Below are 20,550 nucleotides of genomic sequence, written 5' to 3'. Positions count from 1 at the left end.
AAAAACATATTATAGTTATAAGTATACTACCCGAAATGACAAATTTCAAGTAGTTATTGATTTGAATATTTAATAGTAAATGTGTTAATCTTAGAAATTATGGACTCAAACTTTAAAAGCATACTTTTCCAAATAAAATTCAAAATTACATTTAAGAAAGATGTTGAATAATTTACCTTAGTTTCCAATTTTTTTTTTTTTTGGGGGGGGGGGGAGATGGTTGTTTTAATATTGAATTTAAATCTTCATGAAAGCATTAATATGAAAAGAAAAATAGATAAATATAAGGGTTTGAATGGAAATTAACATTGATCAATTCTTCCAAAAGGGTCATCTTCAGTTACTATTATATACCAAGTGAAGGAAAAACCCCGTGAATATATAAGTGCACATACTTTTTAATACATTTTGAAGAAAATAAAACTTTTAACTGTTAAAGATAAATGGGAAATAGTTTTAAAAAATTTGAAAATCGTTCATATTTTTTAAAATGAAAAACCTGCAAATTTTAATATATCTGTGATTTTGAAATTTGGATGAATTCTATTTTTAATGGTTTAAAGATTCAAAGTTATGTTTAAAAATGATTGTTAAAGATTATTGACAAGATAAATAATATATCTTGCCTCAAAAGAACAGTGGTTTAAAGATTTAAACATTGCATTCATCTATTTACATTATTTAAATAATGTACAAAAGTATAAAAACCCTATCCTCTCCATAAGTAAGCATTCCATAACATACAGAATAATCAACCTATTATTAATTGCTGGTCAGTATCAAATACCATTTTGTACAACATCTCGATTCCATTTAAATTTCTCAATATCTTGGCACACTGAACAGCCAAAGTGGCTTCGTCAGAAATTAGAGAAAAATGAAGGTACATTTTATGCAAAAGGATGTAAAAACAAAAATTTACTACAATGCATGGATAGAGGCATTTCACAGCCCGTTTATTATTTATGTTCAATGAATATACACGGCACAGAGTCAAAATCACAGATGATCATTGAATATTTTTTTAAACACACAAAACGATATACAACTGTCTGACACATGATGATTAAGAACAATTTCTACAAATTAAAAAAATTCTTCTTGTTCTCAATAACTGGATGTTTGCTCACCATAAATCAGACATAAAAAGTCATACATAATTGCATTTTTAAGTCCCAAAATGTCATCAGTGGTTTGTAAGAAACAAGATCATATCTTGCTCTTACCTACACAACCTACTTCAAAGAAGTCAGACAAAAGAATTTGTTAAGTTAAAAAAAGCTTTCAGCTTTCATATCAAACATGAGTCGCTTCACAGCCTTCCCAATCCTCATCGTCTGAATCCGTTTCACTTTCTAGCATTTCATTGTCACTACTTGTCTCACCATGACTACTTGCAGTATCACTATGTCCTTGAACAGATCCCTTGTATTCAGAATCAAGTGAAATGTTGGGAGAATCATTCACACTAGTAAATTCTACTGTGACCTACAATAAATATTTTAGCAAGAATGTTTTAAATATTTGTTTTAACAAAAACAGGAAACAAATAAGGAACTAATTACAAAAAGTAAACATATCAACAATTTAAACTATAGTAGTTATTGCACATTATGATATTATGCTATTCTTAAGATAATTTTTAACTTGCTTCCAATTATGTGCAAATTATAACACTTTAATACAATGTCTTTTAATTTCATTAAACTTAACAATAAGCAATAAAAATCATTTGCTGCTAATATTTGCTTAAATTATCCACAAAATATTTGATTCTAATCAAGAACATAAATAGACATACTTACAGAGTTTTTACAATCTTGGGATTAGCTTTATTAGCATTTAACGTTTTATTACACTCTTAAATTGAATACTGATTGTTAATAAAACAACACATTACAAAGAAATTCTAATCCTGCCAATTTAAAAAGATAAAATATCTTTAAACTTTCATGTCATTTAAAACTACATGCACATACATATATGCTTTATAACAAGATAAAATGAAAAGATTGGCTTAAAACCTATATGAATTTCATGACACATTTAAAAAAAAAGTTTTCCAACAATAATTTCTGAAATATATTCACAAAATTACAAATGCATTGTTAACCTAAAACTTGGCCCAAGGATATATTTGATGACTAAAACTTTGTACATAATCTTTTAATCATTTTACATGATAAATTTGTAAATAAAACTTCTAATTAACTTTAATCGTCTTTTTAAAAATAAATAAATTAAAACTATATTTGTCAATAAACCTTCTATATACTACTCTGTACATTAAATTAAATCTATTTCAAACAGAAAAATTCTTTCAGAATCCGTAACCAAGGGGTTCAACAGCTAAAACTTATACTTAAAATAAATTGTATATATCTTATCTGAAATGTGAAATAATATTGTACTATAGCATTATAATTCTGGTTACACATTTCAAATTATGTTTAAATATATTGGTGTTTCCACTTGATTAAACTCCAACATCTTCATGTGTGTGTATATACAGGGTAAGCAAGAAATAAGCCACTTCAGAAGGCTCTGAAATGCATTCTATTGATCCAAATGAGAAAAAATTTGAACTACAGATTAAGATGATGCGCTTTATATTTATTAAATTTTAAAAAAAGTACAAAAATTCACCATTAGGTGGCATTGTAATACACATAAAACCATTTAATGTGGTTTATAATTGTTAAATACTGTAAAATTAAAATTGCTCAATATGTCCTCATTTTCAACAATATGCCCTAATCGAAGAACCATATTTTCTATAGATGACCAGAGTGAGCCTGCAGGAATATTAAGAATATAGCACCGAATGTTGTCCTTCTGATCTGGTAGAGATGATGGCATTTGATGGTAGATATTGTCCTTGAAATAAACCCACACCCAAAAATTGTAAAAAATTGCGCTGTAATGCAACTTATGTTTCACATTTTCAATATAAGCAAATATGAATTTGTGTTATAGCGGCATCTATTGGTGAATTTTTGTATTAAATTTTTTTTAAATTAATAAATGTGAAGCACATCATCTGAATAATATATAGTTCAAATTTTATCTTATTTGGACCAATAGAATGCATTTTAGAGCCCTCCGAAGTGGGAAACTTATTTCTCGCTAACCCTGTATATATTTTCTTTTATAAAAGAAAGTGTTTTTATGTTTGTGCTATATTCAAATCAGATAGCGCTTACAACTATGAAATTTTGTGCACAGGCAATCCAAATAGTGAATCAATTCCCCTCAGAGCCTGAATTTTAAAATTTAATGCAGATATATTCTACGTATTTTGTATTAGAATGATTTTCCACATGTATTTGTATGCAGTATCACTTTTAATTATTGTTGGTATCTTTGCACCAATAGAAACAGCAAACAATTGTCATCCTAATGAAATCTAATTTGCACATACCATGTCATTGTACGGAGAACAATGGTATCAGAAAAACAAAACAAATTTCTGTTTTTTGAGAAATTTTTATAAATTAATCACTTTTTGTCAAAAAATTCCAAGGATTAAAATTACAATTCTTGCATAAGACATTTTATTAAAAAAGATGTGCTTAGTAAACCTAAATTTTTTCTAGTCGATTATTTGAATATTTCTTCTAAATTAAGAACGGTCAATTGACTCTTAATTTTACTACTTCTCTGATTTTACAAATAGCTAAAGTAGATAAAAATATTACTGAATAAGCCAATTTGATTAGCTACATAAGTATCTAATATTGAAGAAATGCGATTCTATGAGATCCACGATATCAGATACAGTATGTGAGGAATCGCGAAATAGGAAATTATTTCCAGCCTACATCCTCACAATCAATTTGTGTTATATATTTAGTATTATATAGTGTAATAACTATTATCAACAAATATTGATATAAAACATAAATGAAATGAATAAGAAAACTTTAAAATATTTTGAAGCCAGACACTTTGGGAGGAATAATAAAATATATCAAACCTTGAAATCTCTGCTAAAAAGTTTATGTGTTTTGTCTTTTGTAGCCTTGTCTAAGTCATTTTTATACAGTATTAACACAGGACATTTTCCATAATCTTCAGGTTGCAAACTGAAAAAATATAGTTATTAAATATAAATAAGAGTAACATATACTGGAACACTTTTTTTTCACGGTATAAAGTCTATATAAAAATGTTTCACTCAAGTTTTTCATATACTAAAGACAAGCAGATATTTAGAAAAAGATAAATATCAAGCAAAATTAAAACTTTTAACTAACTAGATCATTAAACTATATATTTGTGATAAAAAGTTTTTTTCGAACTTAATTTGAACAAAATATTCAGCTTATCCAATACAAATAGTTCAAAAAACAGATTTCTTTATTAACACCATGAAGATATTTGATTGGTGGCAATTAGAACATTTTTATTTATTTTGGAATTTATATGAAAAGTAAAACAAACCTTCTGTTCTTCTCTGCATGTGGTGATGAAGGAAAATGATATGAGGTAATATTATCTTTTTCTTTCCTCACAGGATAGCTATTTAAATTAATATATGAAGATACAGAGGTAGCGGTGCATCCATTACTTTGGGTATTTTGTAAACTCTCACTAACAGGTCGGACGAAAAATGTATTAAACCAGAAAAGGAACATCTTTTCCTGTTAAGGATAGAAGTAAATTATCACATAAATAAATTAATATAATTAAATTTCAAAAGCAATTTAATTAAATAACATTTAATTCCCCAAACAGATTTAACCAACATTTTACCAGTTTGTATAACATATTACAATAAAAAATTATAAAACCATAACTTTGAAAGATATTTAATCCTTTTTTTTTTTATAGTTGCTACTTTTTATTACTTTCTATAGACAATACAAATAGCTATTCAATATATATATATATATTTTTAAATCTAATACGTCTTTAAAAATATATAAACAAAACATAATTTCTTACTAATTTCATATTCTTAACAGTTGCGATGATTTATGCTTATGATTTAGAAATATCTATCTAGTAAATATACATCTTTGTTATCTATTAAAAGTAGTAAAAAAAATTTATTCAAATAGAACATATGAAGTAATGTATATCAAAATGATAAGTCCAACTGCATTTTTTAAAGTTTTGATTCTTAACTGAAAATAAAAATCAATTTTTTCATAGAGATAATTATACAATAATTATTATAATAATTTAGGAAGCAAATTATTAAAAATAATTCAATTTTATTTAATTTCCGTTTTGAAAAGATAAGACCGCTTTTACAAATCTTAGTAACAAAAAGTTTATTTTCAAAGAATTTACATAAATATAATGATTTAAATTTACTGCAAGATTACACTGGCAGCTGTAGAAGTACTTAAACAAATTTGAACATATTGTAATCTAACAAAATGATTTGTCATTACAGTAGTCTTTTGCTTGTTGAGAGTGAAAAATTTATGAATTTTAAAAGTGTTGAAAAGTGAGCAAAACATGCTTGTAAAGTTGTAAATAAGTTTTGTGCATTTGGTTAATCCTTATGACTATAAAAAAAAATAACTGGGAAATCCATCGTAAATAAAACCACAACACAAAAGGACAATTATAAAGAAGTTAAAATCTGGAAACTTTGGCTTCACAACAAAATTATCCAAATAAAAAATTATGTTCCACAAAGTGGTAAAAAAAGTTCAGCAATATAATTTACTGAAAGAGCTGCATCAATATTGACTAAAAAGCATAAAAAAAGTGACTGAAATTTGTACAGGAAATGATATCCAGGAAATAAGACTAGCATCATTACGAAAAGGAATTTAACTTGGATAATCTATTTAGCTGGCAATATTACTGGCACAATCTATATAATGATAGAGAAATATTCTCAAATAGACACTCTGGTGGAGGTTCTGATATGGTATAGGCTGGATTCCAAAATACAGGAAAAACTGATAATAGCATTTACAGACAATTGTTTGAATGTTGCAGGCATCTGAATGGACAATATATTCTTAAACAATCATTGTCACATTGGAGACTCATTTTTTATGCTCCTATGAATATGGCAAACTTCGCTTAAATAATTTCTAGAAATGGTGCATCTATTATTGATTTGCTATTTTGCCACCAGAATTTGAGAATCTATTAGACAACATGTGAAGCATTCTTGTAAAAGAAGTGTATGCAAGTGGAAAGCAGTTATACTATGTACAGATTTGAAAAAATGAGCTCATTCTAAAAAAATTGTATGGGACTTTTTTTTAAAAAATTTATCATTAAATAGATACTTTGTTTAATGGACTTACTTTTTGAAATAGCTATTTCACAAAAGTAATATAATTTCTAAAATGGTATTTTGTACATATAGAACTCCCCCTCTTTCAACATAACTTTAGTTTTTTCTGAAGGGCTATCATTGCGATACATCTTGTAATTAGATAACAGATATGAATTGCAAACAGGCCAGAATGTTACAAATATGAAAAATTTAAAATAAAAGAATTCATATCACAAATTTATTTTCAATACATAGAAAACAGGAACATTGAAATGATTACAAAATTATATATTGAATAAAAATATTTTTAAAGGGAAAAGAAAATATTCATTTATAATTAATGTTAATTTGTGAATACAAACAAGTTTATTGATTTTTAAAAAATAGAGAAAGGAGCACAGGTTGAAAAGCAAATAATGATCAATACTAACCGTTTTCCCAAATTTTGGTCTATTGCGAAATTCAATCTTGATATCTCCACAAACTGGCACTGTTTCAGTAAATTCAAAGGATAGGAACTTCTTATTACGCTTTACTTCTAGAACAGGTGATGTGTATAATTTGGTTTTTAACTGATAAACAACAAAGTAAGGACCTGCAATGAGTATTTCATAGCTTATTTTAATATTTCTTCCTGAAATTCAATTTGAGATTCAATATTACATATCGAAACAATACAATCAAACTGAAATTCAAATATCTTGAACAAAATAAAGATGGTCTAATAGTGTTTCAGTATAGAAAAGATACAGGAAAAGTTTATATAGGGCTAATTGTGATTCCATGAAATTTGAAATTCAATATCGCATTCAGACTTTGAACTTGCAAACTACGTATTGAAACTAAAAATCAGTGTTTATGGGGGAAAAAAATTCAAATCATAAAATTTTTGTTTTAAATTTAAAAAAATAAATTAATTAAGACACGAGTTGACAATAATATGTTTTGAAAATGTTTTGCAAAGTCAGATGACATATTAATGAAATATAAAACAGTACTCTACTCACAAATTAAAAAATATAATTTATTTTTAAATATAATGGGGGGGGGATTCTACTTTACAGTACTTAAGGTACAAATTTTGTGTATTACAAATTATTATCTTTTTTCCTTAAAAGAAGTCCACACTAATTCGAAGAATTTTTGAACTATTATCTCAATACTATAGCATTACTTAGAATTACATGCTTTTTTCTAAAATTTTTTCAAAATATACCAATAGTATTTTTTAATACAAATGCTAATAGCAGTAGTTTCATTTATAAATTACATACCAAAATCAATTTAATCATTTACCCAATTAGCTTTCTTTCTTATCTAATAAGATGACTATCTGGTTTGAGAATGTTGTTTCAATTACTTATAAATATACTAGCAGTACCCACACAGCATTGCCTGTGGCATAATATCCAAGAGGGAAAATTAACTTTAAACTTTAAGCTTAAAGCTTCCACCTGATATGACGTGAGCATGTTATGCAACATCAAACAGACATAAAGATATTTAGAAATCAAAAATAATTAGAAAGCAATTTTTTATAGCACACATTCTGAAATATTTAGGGCTAAGCTTTGATATACAGTCATTTGGCTCCTTGCGAGGTTGGCAATTTTTCGGTGGTGTTTTGTTTGGGGTTACATTGCCGCCATTTTATTTATGTTACTGTATTTCAATCTTTCCTATTCATTTCCCTTGAATTTTTTCTACTGCAAATACTCTTTCTGCTTACTTCCATTATTTTATATTAAATTTAATTATTAATTTAAAATATGATAATTTGATGAACATTCATGCAGTGTAAATCCGTTAAATGGTTAAAACTTTTGAGTTTCTAATGGATAAAAATGATATAATATTGTCTTTTGTTTATGCATTTGCTTATAAAAAGCAAATTTAAATTAAATTGGATTATCTGTTCCAATATTGTGAATTAATAATGTTTATGTGTGGACTAGGGAAAACATCTAACTACATGGGATGTACCCCTGCCTCTAGTTGCCATGGCCCTGAACAAAACAAAGAACCATAAAAATCATCAGAAAATATTTATTATTTTTTTAAAATAAGCTTTTATGAGTCATGGTTTTTCTAAGAACAATTCCAAATGATTTAGATTTATTTGAATGCAATTTTTTTAAAGAAATAATGTAAGCAGTTTTGTAATTATAATTAATAATTATGTAATTTGTAATTATTAATAATTATGATTTTTACACAAAAATACCTATTATACAAAGAGAGAGACAGAGAAGTTAACGGAATAATAAAATTAAATTAAAATGAACAGTTACATTTTCAAATTTTGACAGACAGAATAAAAATATACAGTAAAACAACATTTCACCAGTTTACATGTTAAAATATAAAAATCTTACTGCAAGTTCCTCCATTAAATGTAGGTACAGGTTCAATAACAATAGATCTCAAAATAAGAGTCACAGGTTTGTATACAAGATTATTCCTGACTAGTTCAGCATAATAATCAACATATCTCCGCTGGCTAGGAATTGTTACACCCTGTTAAAATTGTGAAATTATAATTTTGAATGAAATCAAAATTCAGAATAAAAGCATACTTTAAACAACAATTAGTTAAGCAATCCAAAAAAAAGCAGCAATTAAAAAAGTATTTCACTCCTTATAAAACCTTTTAAAATACGATAATTTGAAATACATAGCGATACATATGAAGTTAGGGTGGGAAAAAAAAAAAAAAAAAAAAAAATTAATCATATATTTTTTAATGCACTGAAATTTAATAAATACCATTTTGCATTATTTTGTGGAAATAAATAAAAAGCAACCAAAAGAACAAAAATCATTAAAGACTTACCTTCTGATTGTGGGTTCTAGCATTCCCATAATATTTTAATGCCTCTTCAGCTGTTGCATGTATTCCTTTATGAAGAAGATATGCACAGATCATTACGCCAGTTCTTCCCTGCAAAAAGAAAGCCATTTACTAGAATTTTATTGCAATGCTCACAAAATAAATATTTTGTATATTATTGGATATAAATACTACATAATATGAAATCAAGAACTGTCAGATATTCTAAAAGTATAAAGCTTTAACAACATTGATTTCTTTCCTAAAAAGAATCAAGTATCATCATCTTTTCAGTTATAAAACATCAGCAGCAGTATTAAAAAATGTTTTTAGAAAAATAATGGCTTTCCAGAACGAAGAGCATATATTTATATATCATTTAAAAGAAAATTTGTCAGTAAATCTCAGCACATTGGAGCAATACACACAAATTTACTGAAGTTATTCATACATGTTAATTATATGAAAATTAGTTCTGACAGTTTAAAATGCATGATGAATTTAAAGCAAATTAAAAAATTGTAATTATTTTAAATGAAATTAGCTATTTTCCTTTCAGCAACAAAATCTTTGGAGTATTTTTTTTAAATTTATTTTTTAACATATATATATTACCAAATTTTATCTGGTAGAAATATTACCAACTGAGGATCAATATTATATATATATATATTCAATACAAGAATTAAAAAGAGGGCATATTAGACATAATTCAATTTTATTTATTTATTTTTATTACTCAGTAATTTTTATAACTTAAGTACAAATAAATAACCAACACTTTAAAACAAGGAAATAAAATAAACTCCTAAAAGAGAGGGGCGCATAAAGTGTTCAGTTATATATCTTCTTTACATTAGGGAAACAGTAAAATTTTAGGAAACTAGATAATTCAAATCTTCATAAAAGTGAAAACTACTGATAATATTAAAAGAAGAGAAAATCAGGTTGAATTCATTAAACTAAATAATTGTATCTAACTAAAATGCTCGATATTATCCAAAAGCTAAGAATATAAAAAAGAATTTCATCAAAAAAAAAAAAAAAAAAAAATCCCTTAACGTGCATTTATATATAAAATTATTAAATTAAGGCATAATTTAAATTCTGCATATTTTATTGATGTTTGATTAACAATGAAAAACTTACTCAGAAGATTTACAGAACATTAAGATATATTAATAATAAAAATTTTCTTAGTTTCATCATACAAACATAATCAAATTTGTCGAATTAAACATAATAATATAGTGTTAATTTATTATAAAAAAATTACACACATGAATTCCTCAAGTAAACAAAATTAAACACAAATAGTAAAGAACATCCATTGTATTCTCTTTTATTACTCCCATTAAATATATATCTATTTCAAAATGAGATTTGCTAAGAATGTCTTATAGTTTCAAAATACTTTGAAATTACCTTTCCTGCTTTACAGTGTATAACTGCAACATTATTTTCATCTTTTGACAGCCAGCTATCAACATCATCACAGAAAGGCTTGATGAGTTCTAAACTCGGAGGATTATGATCGTCAAAAGGATATTGCGCAACTCTTTGGTGAAATTTACTTGTGTCATAATTTCGTTCTGTACATCTACAAATATGACATATTAAATAAATTAGAACCCCCACACGACTAATATATTTCATTTTAAAATCAATAAATTAAGAAACTAATATTTAAGAGCAAATAAAATTTGAGTTTATTTGATTTCAATTAATTTTATATTAAATTGCATTTTTCTGGATAAAATGGGAAACACTTAAGAGAATTAATATATTAACACAAATATGTTAACCCCTTCAGGATCGGCGAAAGAAGCATTCCCCCAGGCCCACAAGCTTCGAGAGTGTACACACCCACGGCCCAGGCGATTTGTCCTGTTAAGCCTAATTTTAATTAAAAATTCATATAAAATGATTACTGCAAATAAATACACTGAAAATTATAGTTTATTATAATTGACAGTATCTGAATATATTGTAATAAAATTGTAGCAATATTTAAAAAAACAATTGTGAAATTTAAAGTAAATGAAATAAAATAAAGGAACATTTTTATTAGAGTAGCATTTTAATAAATAAAGTTATGTATAATATATACTTTCAGAAAATGACATACATTTGCTTAGTAATATTCAAAACATAGAAAATATTAGAAAACTTAATGTAAAAAAATGATTAATTATAGCTAAAATGTTTGAAGTTTATGATACATTTCAAAATATATCTCGGAACAAAGCCCTTAAAGTTTTACATTTACAATAAGATAACTTCCATTTTTATTCATTTAAAAAACTATCCGATTCATGTATGCATTTAGAAATCTCACGCTCACTTAAATATTTTGCTTTTTTTTGTCATAGTGACTAAAATAAAACTGACCAATATACATATATATTTAAACTTGGTAAACTCCAAATGCAAACGATAAATCTACACCCACATAAACCAATATGTAATCTTTGATCTATCTTAGGCAAAATATAAATGTAAACCCAGAAAGCAGGCAGTCAAGGTCCTTAACCTCTCAAGAGAGCCAAAAAAGTGCAATTGTTTATATGTTTAAATACCCGGATCAAATAAAAAAAAATTCGGAAACAAATGAGTATATTGATTAATGTTTTGTGAAACATTATTCGAAATTATAAGGGACTTCAACCTTCATCTAGAGCCATTTAAAAATTTAAATAAAATGTTCCAAATTGACATCACATATACACAATCATGGGCTCCTGGAGTGGGAAAGGCTGATCAGATATATGATATCATGGGCCCCGAAGGGAGACTCGATCAATCACGTATATGTGATCATGGTCCTCAACGGGTTAAGGAAATTACATCGACTCCCCCCCTACAGAAATGGAATGGTGATTTAAGAAGAAAATATATTTATTAAGCAATCCCCCTCCCCAAAAAATGGAATTTAGATTCATAATTTTTTTTAATATAACAAAATTTTCAATCACACTATTACCATATTACTGCACAAGTATACATTTCAAAATTCTTTCAAGGAAGAAATTTCATAATAAAATATATTCTTGACTGAAAGCAACCCTGATCTGGATGCCATATATCTTTATTTGATTTTGATACGGTATGAATTTGCCTAGATATGATTTCAGATGGTGACAAACCATTCCTATCACTATCTATGTGCTTCTTATTCTGCTATGTTGTTAAGCCCTCACATTGTTTCAATATATTGTAAAAAAATGCTGATCTCTAGATTTATGAAGTTAGCAGCGCAGTTGACAGCTCCATGTCTGAAACCAATTTCATCAAGTTTCTTCTTTTCATACCTGAATAGCAATCAGAATAATTCATACTTCCCCAAACTCTATGCATTTCTTCATTTTCGATGTTGCCAATGTTGCTACAGTTCAACAGGAATTGTTACAATTTTATATTGCTTCCCTGTATAATCTGTCAATCCATTAGGCAGAATGCCCTTCCCCCAGCATTATTTCTTTACTTTAAAAATAGTCTTCATTAATTTCTTCTAATTAAAACTAATCATTTTATATTTCTCCTTCATATGAATTGTAACAAAGATTTTATTTAAGTAATTACTGCAGGCATTTTCAGTTTTATCAGACATTTTCAACTTTTTACTTCAGAATTAGAAGCTTGTAAGCAGGATGTGTTTGTGTGTGTATATATGCAATAAAATATAGGAAATTATTTTTGAAGCAATTTCAATTTTGAATTCCAATATGCTGTTGACAGTTTAAAAAAAAAAAAATGCATTCCCAAATGCAATTGCATATCATGCAAATTTGAAAATTCATATTTTCGAGGGAAAATATTTCATTTCAGAAAATTTTGATGCACCTTCTTTTACTGAAGATAAGTTCTACAACTTCATTTTTAGAAACTAAGCAAATATTTTGAATAACCATTCAGTTCTAATGAAAAAACATACTTTAGCAGTTATATAGTTACAAATTAGAAACTTAAGTTACAGATTTTCATTTTTACCACACAATTATATTGGTAGCAAATTTAATAAAAATGGGTAATTATTGACAATTAAATAAAATTTAAAGATTTATTTATAAGTTGACACATGAATTTCACAATACACATGCATCTAAACATACTTTCATTAACTACAAATGATAAAATTTTACTTTTAAGAAGGAAATAAAGCAATCTACATTTTAGAAATGTGAATACACTGTAGAAATGAAAAATGGTAAAAAACCTGAAAAAATAAAAACCAAAATAATAATAAAATAAAATAAATGATGGTAATATAATAAACAATGAAAAAAATGAACATAATACAAGATAAATATCTATAAATATGAAAAACTTTCAAATGCAACTAACTTTTATCAAATAATTAATCATAGTAATAAGAGTTCAATGGAAAAATAAAATGCTAAATATTTCTCAATATTTTGCAATTCATTTTAAAATACAAATAAATGGACAAAGAAAATGCAGCAATAATATATTTTCATCCATTAAGAACAAGAAGCAAAATAAATTTATTACAATATTACCACAACAAAAGTTTGAATGCTTTTAGAAAAATAATTCTAACCATATTACATGTAAGATACTTGTAATGATACAAAGAGCAATATTTCAACAATTATGATGAATTTATTATAAACCTTGCTTCCTACAAATTCCAAAATGAATAAAATTATGCTTTGCAACTAGTCTAAATATATAGAAAGCTCACTACCAAAAATTTTATACTTTTTATGTTCCTTTTTAAAACGTAATATATACGAGAAATTTTTTTTAGAGAAATTACGAAATTATTACTTACAAATTGTAAATTTTGTAATGTTGATCATGCTTTGAATCTAAAAATCTAAAAGAAAAAAAAATAGCAGTTAATTAGAATGAAATTAAATATCACAGTCAATATTTGTCTTTTCAATAAACATGTTTCAAAATCATGAATTTAGGCAGAAAAGAAGTTAAATCAATAAATAATAATATTAAAAAAAATATTGAATTCACATCACCATGAGTATATGTATTTTAAAATAAACTATTTGACTTAAAATTAAAATGTTTGCAACTAAAGTACTCTCACTGTAATTTAAAAGTGTTGTAACTTTATTTTCCCCTTTTCCAATTAAAATATAATGACTAACTTTCCCTATCTGGGGACTAGTCTGTGAAGTCTATAAACAACATAGGTCCCTCTATAGAAGAGCCAATTTTGAAAATATTGATAATTTTTATATTATTAAAATTTAAAAGCTGTAAACAAACTTTAATTCTTTTGCTTGATGCTTTTTAATGATTTTAATTGCTCTGAACTCAACATTTTAATGGTAATGGATTGGACTTTAAAAAATATAGCTTCCGAATATTTTATCTTAATTATCATCCAATTCTAAAAATATGTCAAGACGTCAAATTGAGTTTTGAATTTAAATTATTATGAGCTACTTTAGAATATCTACCAAGATTATTGTGATCCTATAATTACTCTTAAAGTATCCATATTAACAAGCAATGGAGAGGAACTAAAATCAGGAAGAGAAAGGTTTGTGGGAAATAAAGAGTTTTGCAGAAATTTTTGACCCCCCAAAATTCGAACGCATATTTGATGGAGAAGAAAATAATATTTTATGGTCTGTAGAGTATAAAATTATCCATTCAGAAAGGTATTCATCATTTACCATAATATTATTCTAATAATTAAATTTTCAAAAATGGGTCCATGATAAAATAAAACAGATTTAACTTAATTTTGAAAAGAGTGGATACTTCATTTTTGCACCTTCTTTCAGTACAAATACTTTGAGTAAAAGTTAAAGGTAATAATCTTTAGTTCCTGTTTAAGACAAATAGAGAAATATTTGATCAAACAAATTCTAATCAATTGAAATTATATTTAATTAACAATTTAATAAATCAAAGCATTAAAAATTGTTGCTTCACAACATAGAGCAAGATTCAAATTATTAAAGTTGAAGGTAATTTTTAAGAGATACCTTTTTTTCAGTATGTGTTCAATTCATTTAAAGCATGTCTCTTTAGGAATGTATATAATTTTTGTAATAAATAATCGTCAAAAATCTTGAAAAATTTCACACACACATTTATCTTAGTAAATTTAATAATGATTAAATCATCAGACAGATGATTTTTAAATCTCCATACTTAAATGCAACAAAGATGTATTTGTTCCAAATTGATATAAAATTACACATGAGACATAACAGTAGATTTACAAAATATACTCCAAACCACCACCATCTAGAATAGCGACATATATGAAATTTCACTACCGAAAGCTTCAATTTTTAGGGTTGCAAGAGAACCTGTCTGAATTTCTGAATTTTTACATTTGACTTACTATAATTTTGGGGGGGAAAAAAAAAACGATTTTTGTGATTAAATTTAACAAAGTCAAAATTCGACTAGAAAGACCAGACAAAATTCGAGAAAGTTATAGAGTCTGAATACAAAAAGTAAGAATAACTTAACAATTAAGTATTTGTAGACTTAAACAAATAGATAATTTAAATAAATTGATCATAAAATATAGCTTTTTTTCACACAATAAAAATAATTCAAAGGAAGTTTCTTAAATAAAATGACTCAAGGTTTACTTTTGTAAAGGTTAATGGTGGGTCAAGAATCAGTCAGAGTGGGAAAAGATTGAAACACGAGAGTACAATATAAAAATAAATATATTCTATTAAGTACTCTAGCATCTGTTTTGCTTTTAGCTAGTTAAGAGACTATAATACTCTCTCGTCAATTGTGAAGTAATGTCTTTAACAATATTAAAATTTTCAGCTAAACAAGCGCACCTTTAAAACCTAATATGTATTTGGGACAACTTTTTTCCACACTGATAGAAAACAAAATTTCAGAGAAATCCAAGTGTACAAAAAATTACATACTAAATTTCATTTATTTAACCCATTGGTGCATAGACTGACAGTCAATGAAATCCTTGACAGAGTTGGTCCTAAATTTGATCAAACCTATATTTTAGATACTAAACCTATGCACCAAATTTTTACCTAGCTGGCTCGTTACACATTGTAGTTATTTTGTTCAATTGTACATGGAAAATCAGATAAAGAAATTTCTTATAAATGCATTTACAAGAAGGAAGTAATTTAGCAGAAATCTAACAATTTGATGTAAACCTCGTGCACCAAACTTCATCATCTAAAGCAAAGCATTTTTGAGTTATTGTATTTTCAGATAGAAGCAGATATAATTTCAAAAATGTTTTTTGGACTTAGGGAAGTCTAAAATGTAGATTCCTTAAATTATCAAAATCTAATATTTTGATACTTTTTCTTATACTTATGATATTTTGTTACTTCTTCTTCATATATCAGAAACTAAAATAAATTACTTCCTTCCGAAAATACTCATATATTAAATTATTATGTAAAAGATTAATTTTACAAATAGTTTTGATATACATTTTTATAAGTATCTGTATAGGTACAATTTTCTAATAATTTATTAATTCCCCCATATTTCAACTAGTATTTTTATATTATGAAAATTGATTTTCACTTTTACTTGTTTTTAAAGGATTTTTACTTGTTTGTTTTAAGTTGGTCCTGGCATATGGTTTTCAATTTTTATTCACAATATTAAAAAATATTAATTGATTGATCTCAATCTTAACATTAATCAAAAAGTTTAACATATACATTTGCTTCATAATCTTTACTACAACTGGCTAATTATTTATTTATCAAAAACGACTATGATACTTATCATATATATATATATACTTAAAAAAAACTGCAGACCAGTAATAATGTAACAGATACTACATTGAAAATGGTAAGATTTGTAGTTTTAGGTAGTTTAAAGTGTAGTGTTTTAGTGTAGTTAATTGGTTGAAAAGTAAATTACCAATTTTAAATTTAGTAGAGAAAACATTTAAATAAAATGCTTACCTTTTAACATCATCAATATGATTTCTATACAACCCTTCTACTTTTTCTGCTGGATATCCCATGGCAATGATATTATTGCAAATATCTTACAAAGTTAAGGCAATATCAGTGTAGTTGTTAAAATTACAGTTTTAATTTTTGCATTTAAATAAACTGCAACTTAAAACAGAAAATATATTTTCATTTAGCGCCTAACTATAGCATACAATACTAAAAGGAATAATTGATTTTTGCAAATGGAATTGTTTTTTTTCACGTTCTTAAATTCCATATGTAGATAAATACCAAAATACATCAACACAAAAAATGTGCAGTGAAAATGTTCAAAATAAATAATTAAACTTTTATAAATAATATTTCATGAATTAATTATACGAAATATAATTAGTTGTGAATATACATCACACAAAAATGTAACAAACTGGCACTTCAAAACACATTAACTTAAATGAAAGTGCATTTTGCTTTTTATTTTATGATAAATGTATCTTCTCTAATTTTAAATACTATAGCATATAGACTGCAAATTTATTATCTAACAAAATGATCAAATATATATATATATATATATCATGACTAAAACTAAAAATCGTATGCAATATTTCGCAATAAATTTTAATAATGAAATCTAGAATGAAAATATACTATGACTTATGTTAATCAACAATGTAATCAATTCACTGACTATTTATTCAGCACTTTATTTACCAACAAATATATTTTTGTATTCGGCAGGTCCATAAAAAATGTAATTTTTTTTCTTTTTTCTTTTTGTAAAATTACAAAGGATACAGGTAAGGTCTAGATCAAAACCATCTTCTTTATATCTTCGCTTCTTTTTGCTGACTAGACCTTTGATTCTTGAAGCCATCATTTCTCACTAATTGCAAACGAAATTAAATAGCATTGAATATTATGATGCAAAATAGTAATAGAAATTTGTCAGGAAAGACTGTGTAAATATAAAAACAAACCTCTCTAATAAAGAAAGTTTGACGAGAAACGACAGTGGTGAAGTATATCTGTTGCAAAATTTTTCACAAACAGAATTCGAATACTTGCAATCGCAAAGTTCGAAATAATTATACAAGCACCATAACTCCAACATTTTCAATGTGTGTATCCAATAGAAATTTCTTCTAAATCATATTTCTGAAAAAAAGTCCAAATGGAAAGTGCACATGAAAAAAACGTCATTCACGTTCTCTTCCAGACTGAAAACAAAATACACTAACGATGGAGTTAAAAATCTTTTCTATATACTTTACATCATTATAAGCAAGTCTGATTTACGGAATGCAGCATACAAACACGAGCTTCAGTTATAAACATAACTTTAAATATTGAACACATTCCTTGAAAAATTCGAATGTACTTCGCTGTTCTGTACTTTCAGGGTGCATATCAGCATTTTAATAAGTATAATTGGATCTTCAAGGAAGCTGTAGAGCATTTGCTCTGTACACTAACAAATCTAAAGCGAAGAAAAATGCAGCGAAAAATAAACCTTACATGCAAAAAATGAAAATTAATAATGTATAAAAAGGAGTAGAAAGATTATAGTGAATATAGATGCACAGCACACGAGGTTTCAAGGTTCTATTTTAGGCTCTGATTCTAGCAAAGTAATGAATGTCTAAATTATGTCAGAAAAGGAAAGTACTGACAATTTTCGTTTCGTTTTTATCTTTGAAAATTTTAAATTTTCTTTCTTTTTGACAGTTTTAACATTTATTTTAAGAAACCGATTAATTTTGAATATGCAGTGAAAATATTCTTTATGAAGTAAGGATCCCAAATTAAATCGATTGTAAAAAACTGATTTTCTTGGATATTTCTTGTTATTTATTATAAATAAATTTTGGATTTACGTTTAACAATTTACTTCTGTTTTTAACTAAAATAACAAGTATTTGAAATCTCTTATTTGCGATTTGCATTGAAGTCGCACTTTAACAGTAAACAGTACCTTGGTACAAATCTGAGCATTAGGTAAAATAGTTTAAAAACTGGCAACATGACCCAATTGATTCTGTAGGAACAGGTTGTGAGTAACGCAACTCATCATCGCAAGTTATTGTGGTTCACACGTAACTAAATATTATAAATAATTATTAATGTTTTGTATTTGTTTAATTGTTATAATTGTTCATGTTTGTTTTTGAAGTAATTGCATCAAAAATATTTTATATATTATTTTTGTGTTAAATGAAACTATTTTTCTGCTGTTGCATCTGGCAACGAGATTTATATTGTAAAAATAAATAGAACGAGTGAGATGCTCGCCGTTGCTTGGATTTGACGTAGTTTGTGTTTTTATTTTAATTTCTTTAAAATACTTTAAATCGTTGGTCGTAATATCCTAAAATAAGAAATGTTTATTTTATGTATCGAGCGTTTACAATCTGCACATTAAAACGCAGAGTCATACGCCGATAAAGTGGTGACCCGGAAACAGAACTGCAATGGCGACCAGCGAAAAACACGAACCGAAACTAAGTGCAACGGAAACTGCAGCTAATGGTGAAGTAGCCAAGGTTAGTATAAAAATACCTCCATTTTGGACAGAAAAGCCAGAAATTTGGTTTTACCAAGTGGAGGCGCAATTTTCCATTAGTGGTATTAAATCGGAGGAAACAAAATTTCATTATTTAATTGCGCAGATGGAACCAAGATTTGTTGAAAATTTATGGGATATAGTCACTGATGCTAATGAAAATAAATATACCGCTGCGAAGGAGAGATTGCTGAATACCTTTAAAGAAAGCGAAAATAGACGTATTCAGCGTCTCGTGTCAGAAATGGAGTTAGGCGATTTACGGCCAACTCAACTACTTCAAAAAATGCGTAGTTTGGCGACAGATGGGATTTCGGATAATGTGTTGAAAACTCTATTTCTTCAAAAAATGCCGGATTCCATCCGAAATATCCTAATCGTCAGCAATGAAGATATCCGGAAACTTGCCGAAATGGCTGACCGTATTGTAGAAATGCATCCGAATCGGGAAATATATGCTACATCTAGAGGTGATATACAGCAGGATAGTGAAATAAATAGTTTACGTTCACAAATTGTTTCTTTAGAGCGTAAAATCAACCGATTACAACTTGAACGCAGTCGTTCAAGGAGCAGAGCTGCTAATCAAAACAATCGGGGGCGCAGCGCGTCTCGTAAACGATTTAATCCTGCTGGTAAGTACTGTTTTTATCATTATAAATTTGGAGCAAAGTGTCATCCCGATAAATGCAAGAAACCTTGCGAGTGGAAAAATGCAAATTCGGAAAACTAGCATCAGCAGCAGACTTAACGGCGAGTTCTGCTGCGGAAGTAAATCAAGATTGCCGTAAATACCGTTTATTTGTCTTTGACAAAACAACGGGTTTGCGTTTTCTTGTGGACAGTGGAGCTGATGTTAGCATTTTTCCCAATACCGCAAAACAAATTTCAACTAGTGATTATAAATTATATGCTGCAAATGGAACTGAAATTGAAACATATGGAACGAAAGTATTAACCCTTGATTTGGGATTACGTCGTGAATTCCAAT

At 26.9% G+C, this 20,550-nt stretch overlaps 1 protein-coding gene across 2 annotated transcripts; it reads right to left on the bottom strand.

Moving 5' to 3' along the window:
- Nucleotides 1–798: 798 nt before the first annotated feature.
- LOC129980973 (phosphatidylinositol 3,4,5-trisphosphate 3-phosphatase and dual-specificity protein phosphatase PTEN-like) lies at nucleotides 799–18,595 on the bottom strand. Of its 2 annotated transcripts, XM_056091528.1 has the most exons (12): nucleotides 18,271–18,595; nucleotides 17,977–18,154; nucleotides 17,795–17,882; nucleotides 17,003–17,087; nucleotides 13,876–13,920; nucleotides 10,506–10,680; nucleotides 9,084–9,191; nucleotides 8,626–8,767; nucleotides 6,682–6,845; nucleotides 4,444–4,643; nucleotides 3,977–4,085; nucleotides 799–1,488 (listed from the first exon to the last, which is right to left on the bottom strand). In XM_056091528.1, the coding sequence occupies exons 3-12, from the start codon at nucleotides 17,874–17,876 to the stop codon at nucleotides 1,297–1,299; spliced, it is 1,302 nt and encodes a 433-aa protein (XP_055947503.1). In that variant the 5' UTR covers nucleotides 17,877–17,882; nucleotides 17,977–18,154; nucleotides 18,271–18,595; the 3' UTR covers nucleotides 799–1,296. The 2 variants fall into 2 exon arrangements, with proteins under 2 accessions (XP_055947503.1, XP_055947502.1); XM_056091527.1 differs by having other exon boundaries at nucleotides 17,977–18,595.
- Between the last annotated feature and the right edge of the window lie 1,955 nt (nucleotides 18,596–20,550).

Source organism: Argiope bruennichi, chromosome 8 (genome assembly GCF_947563725.1).
Source record: "Argiope bruennichi chromosome 8, qqArgBrue1.1, whole genome shotgun sequence".
Taxonomy (NCBI): domain Eukaryota; kingdom Metazoa; phylum Arthropoda; class Arachnida; order Araneae; family Araneidae; genus Argiope; species Argiope bruennichi.
The sequence above is the reverse complement of the archived record's forward strand: the minus strand, read 5'-3'. Positions and strand labels throughout refer to the sequence as shown.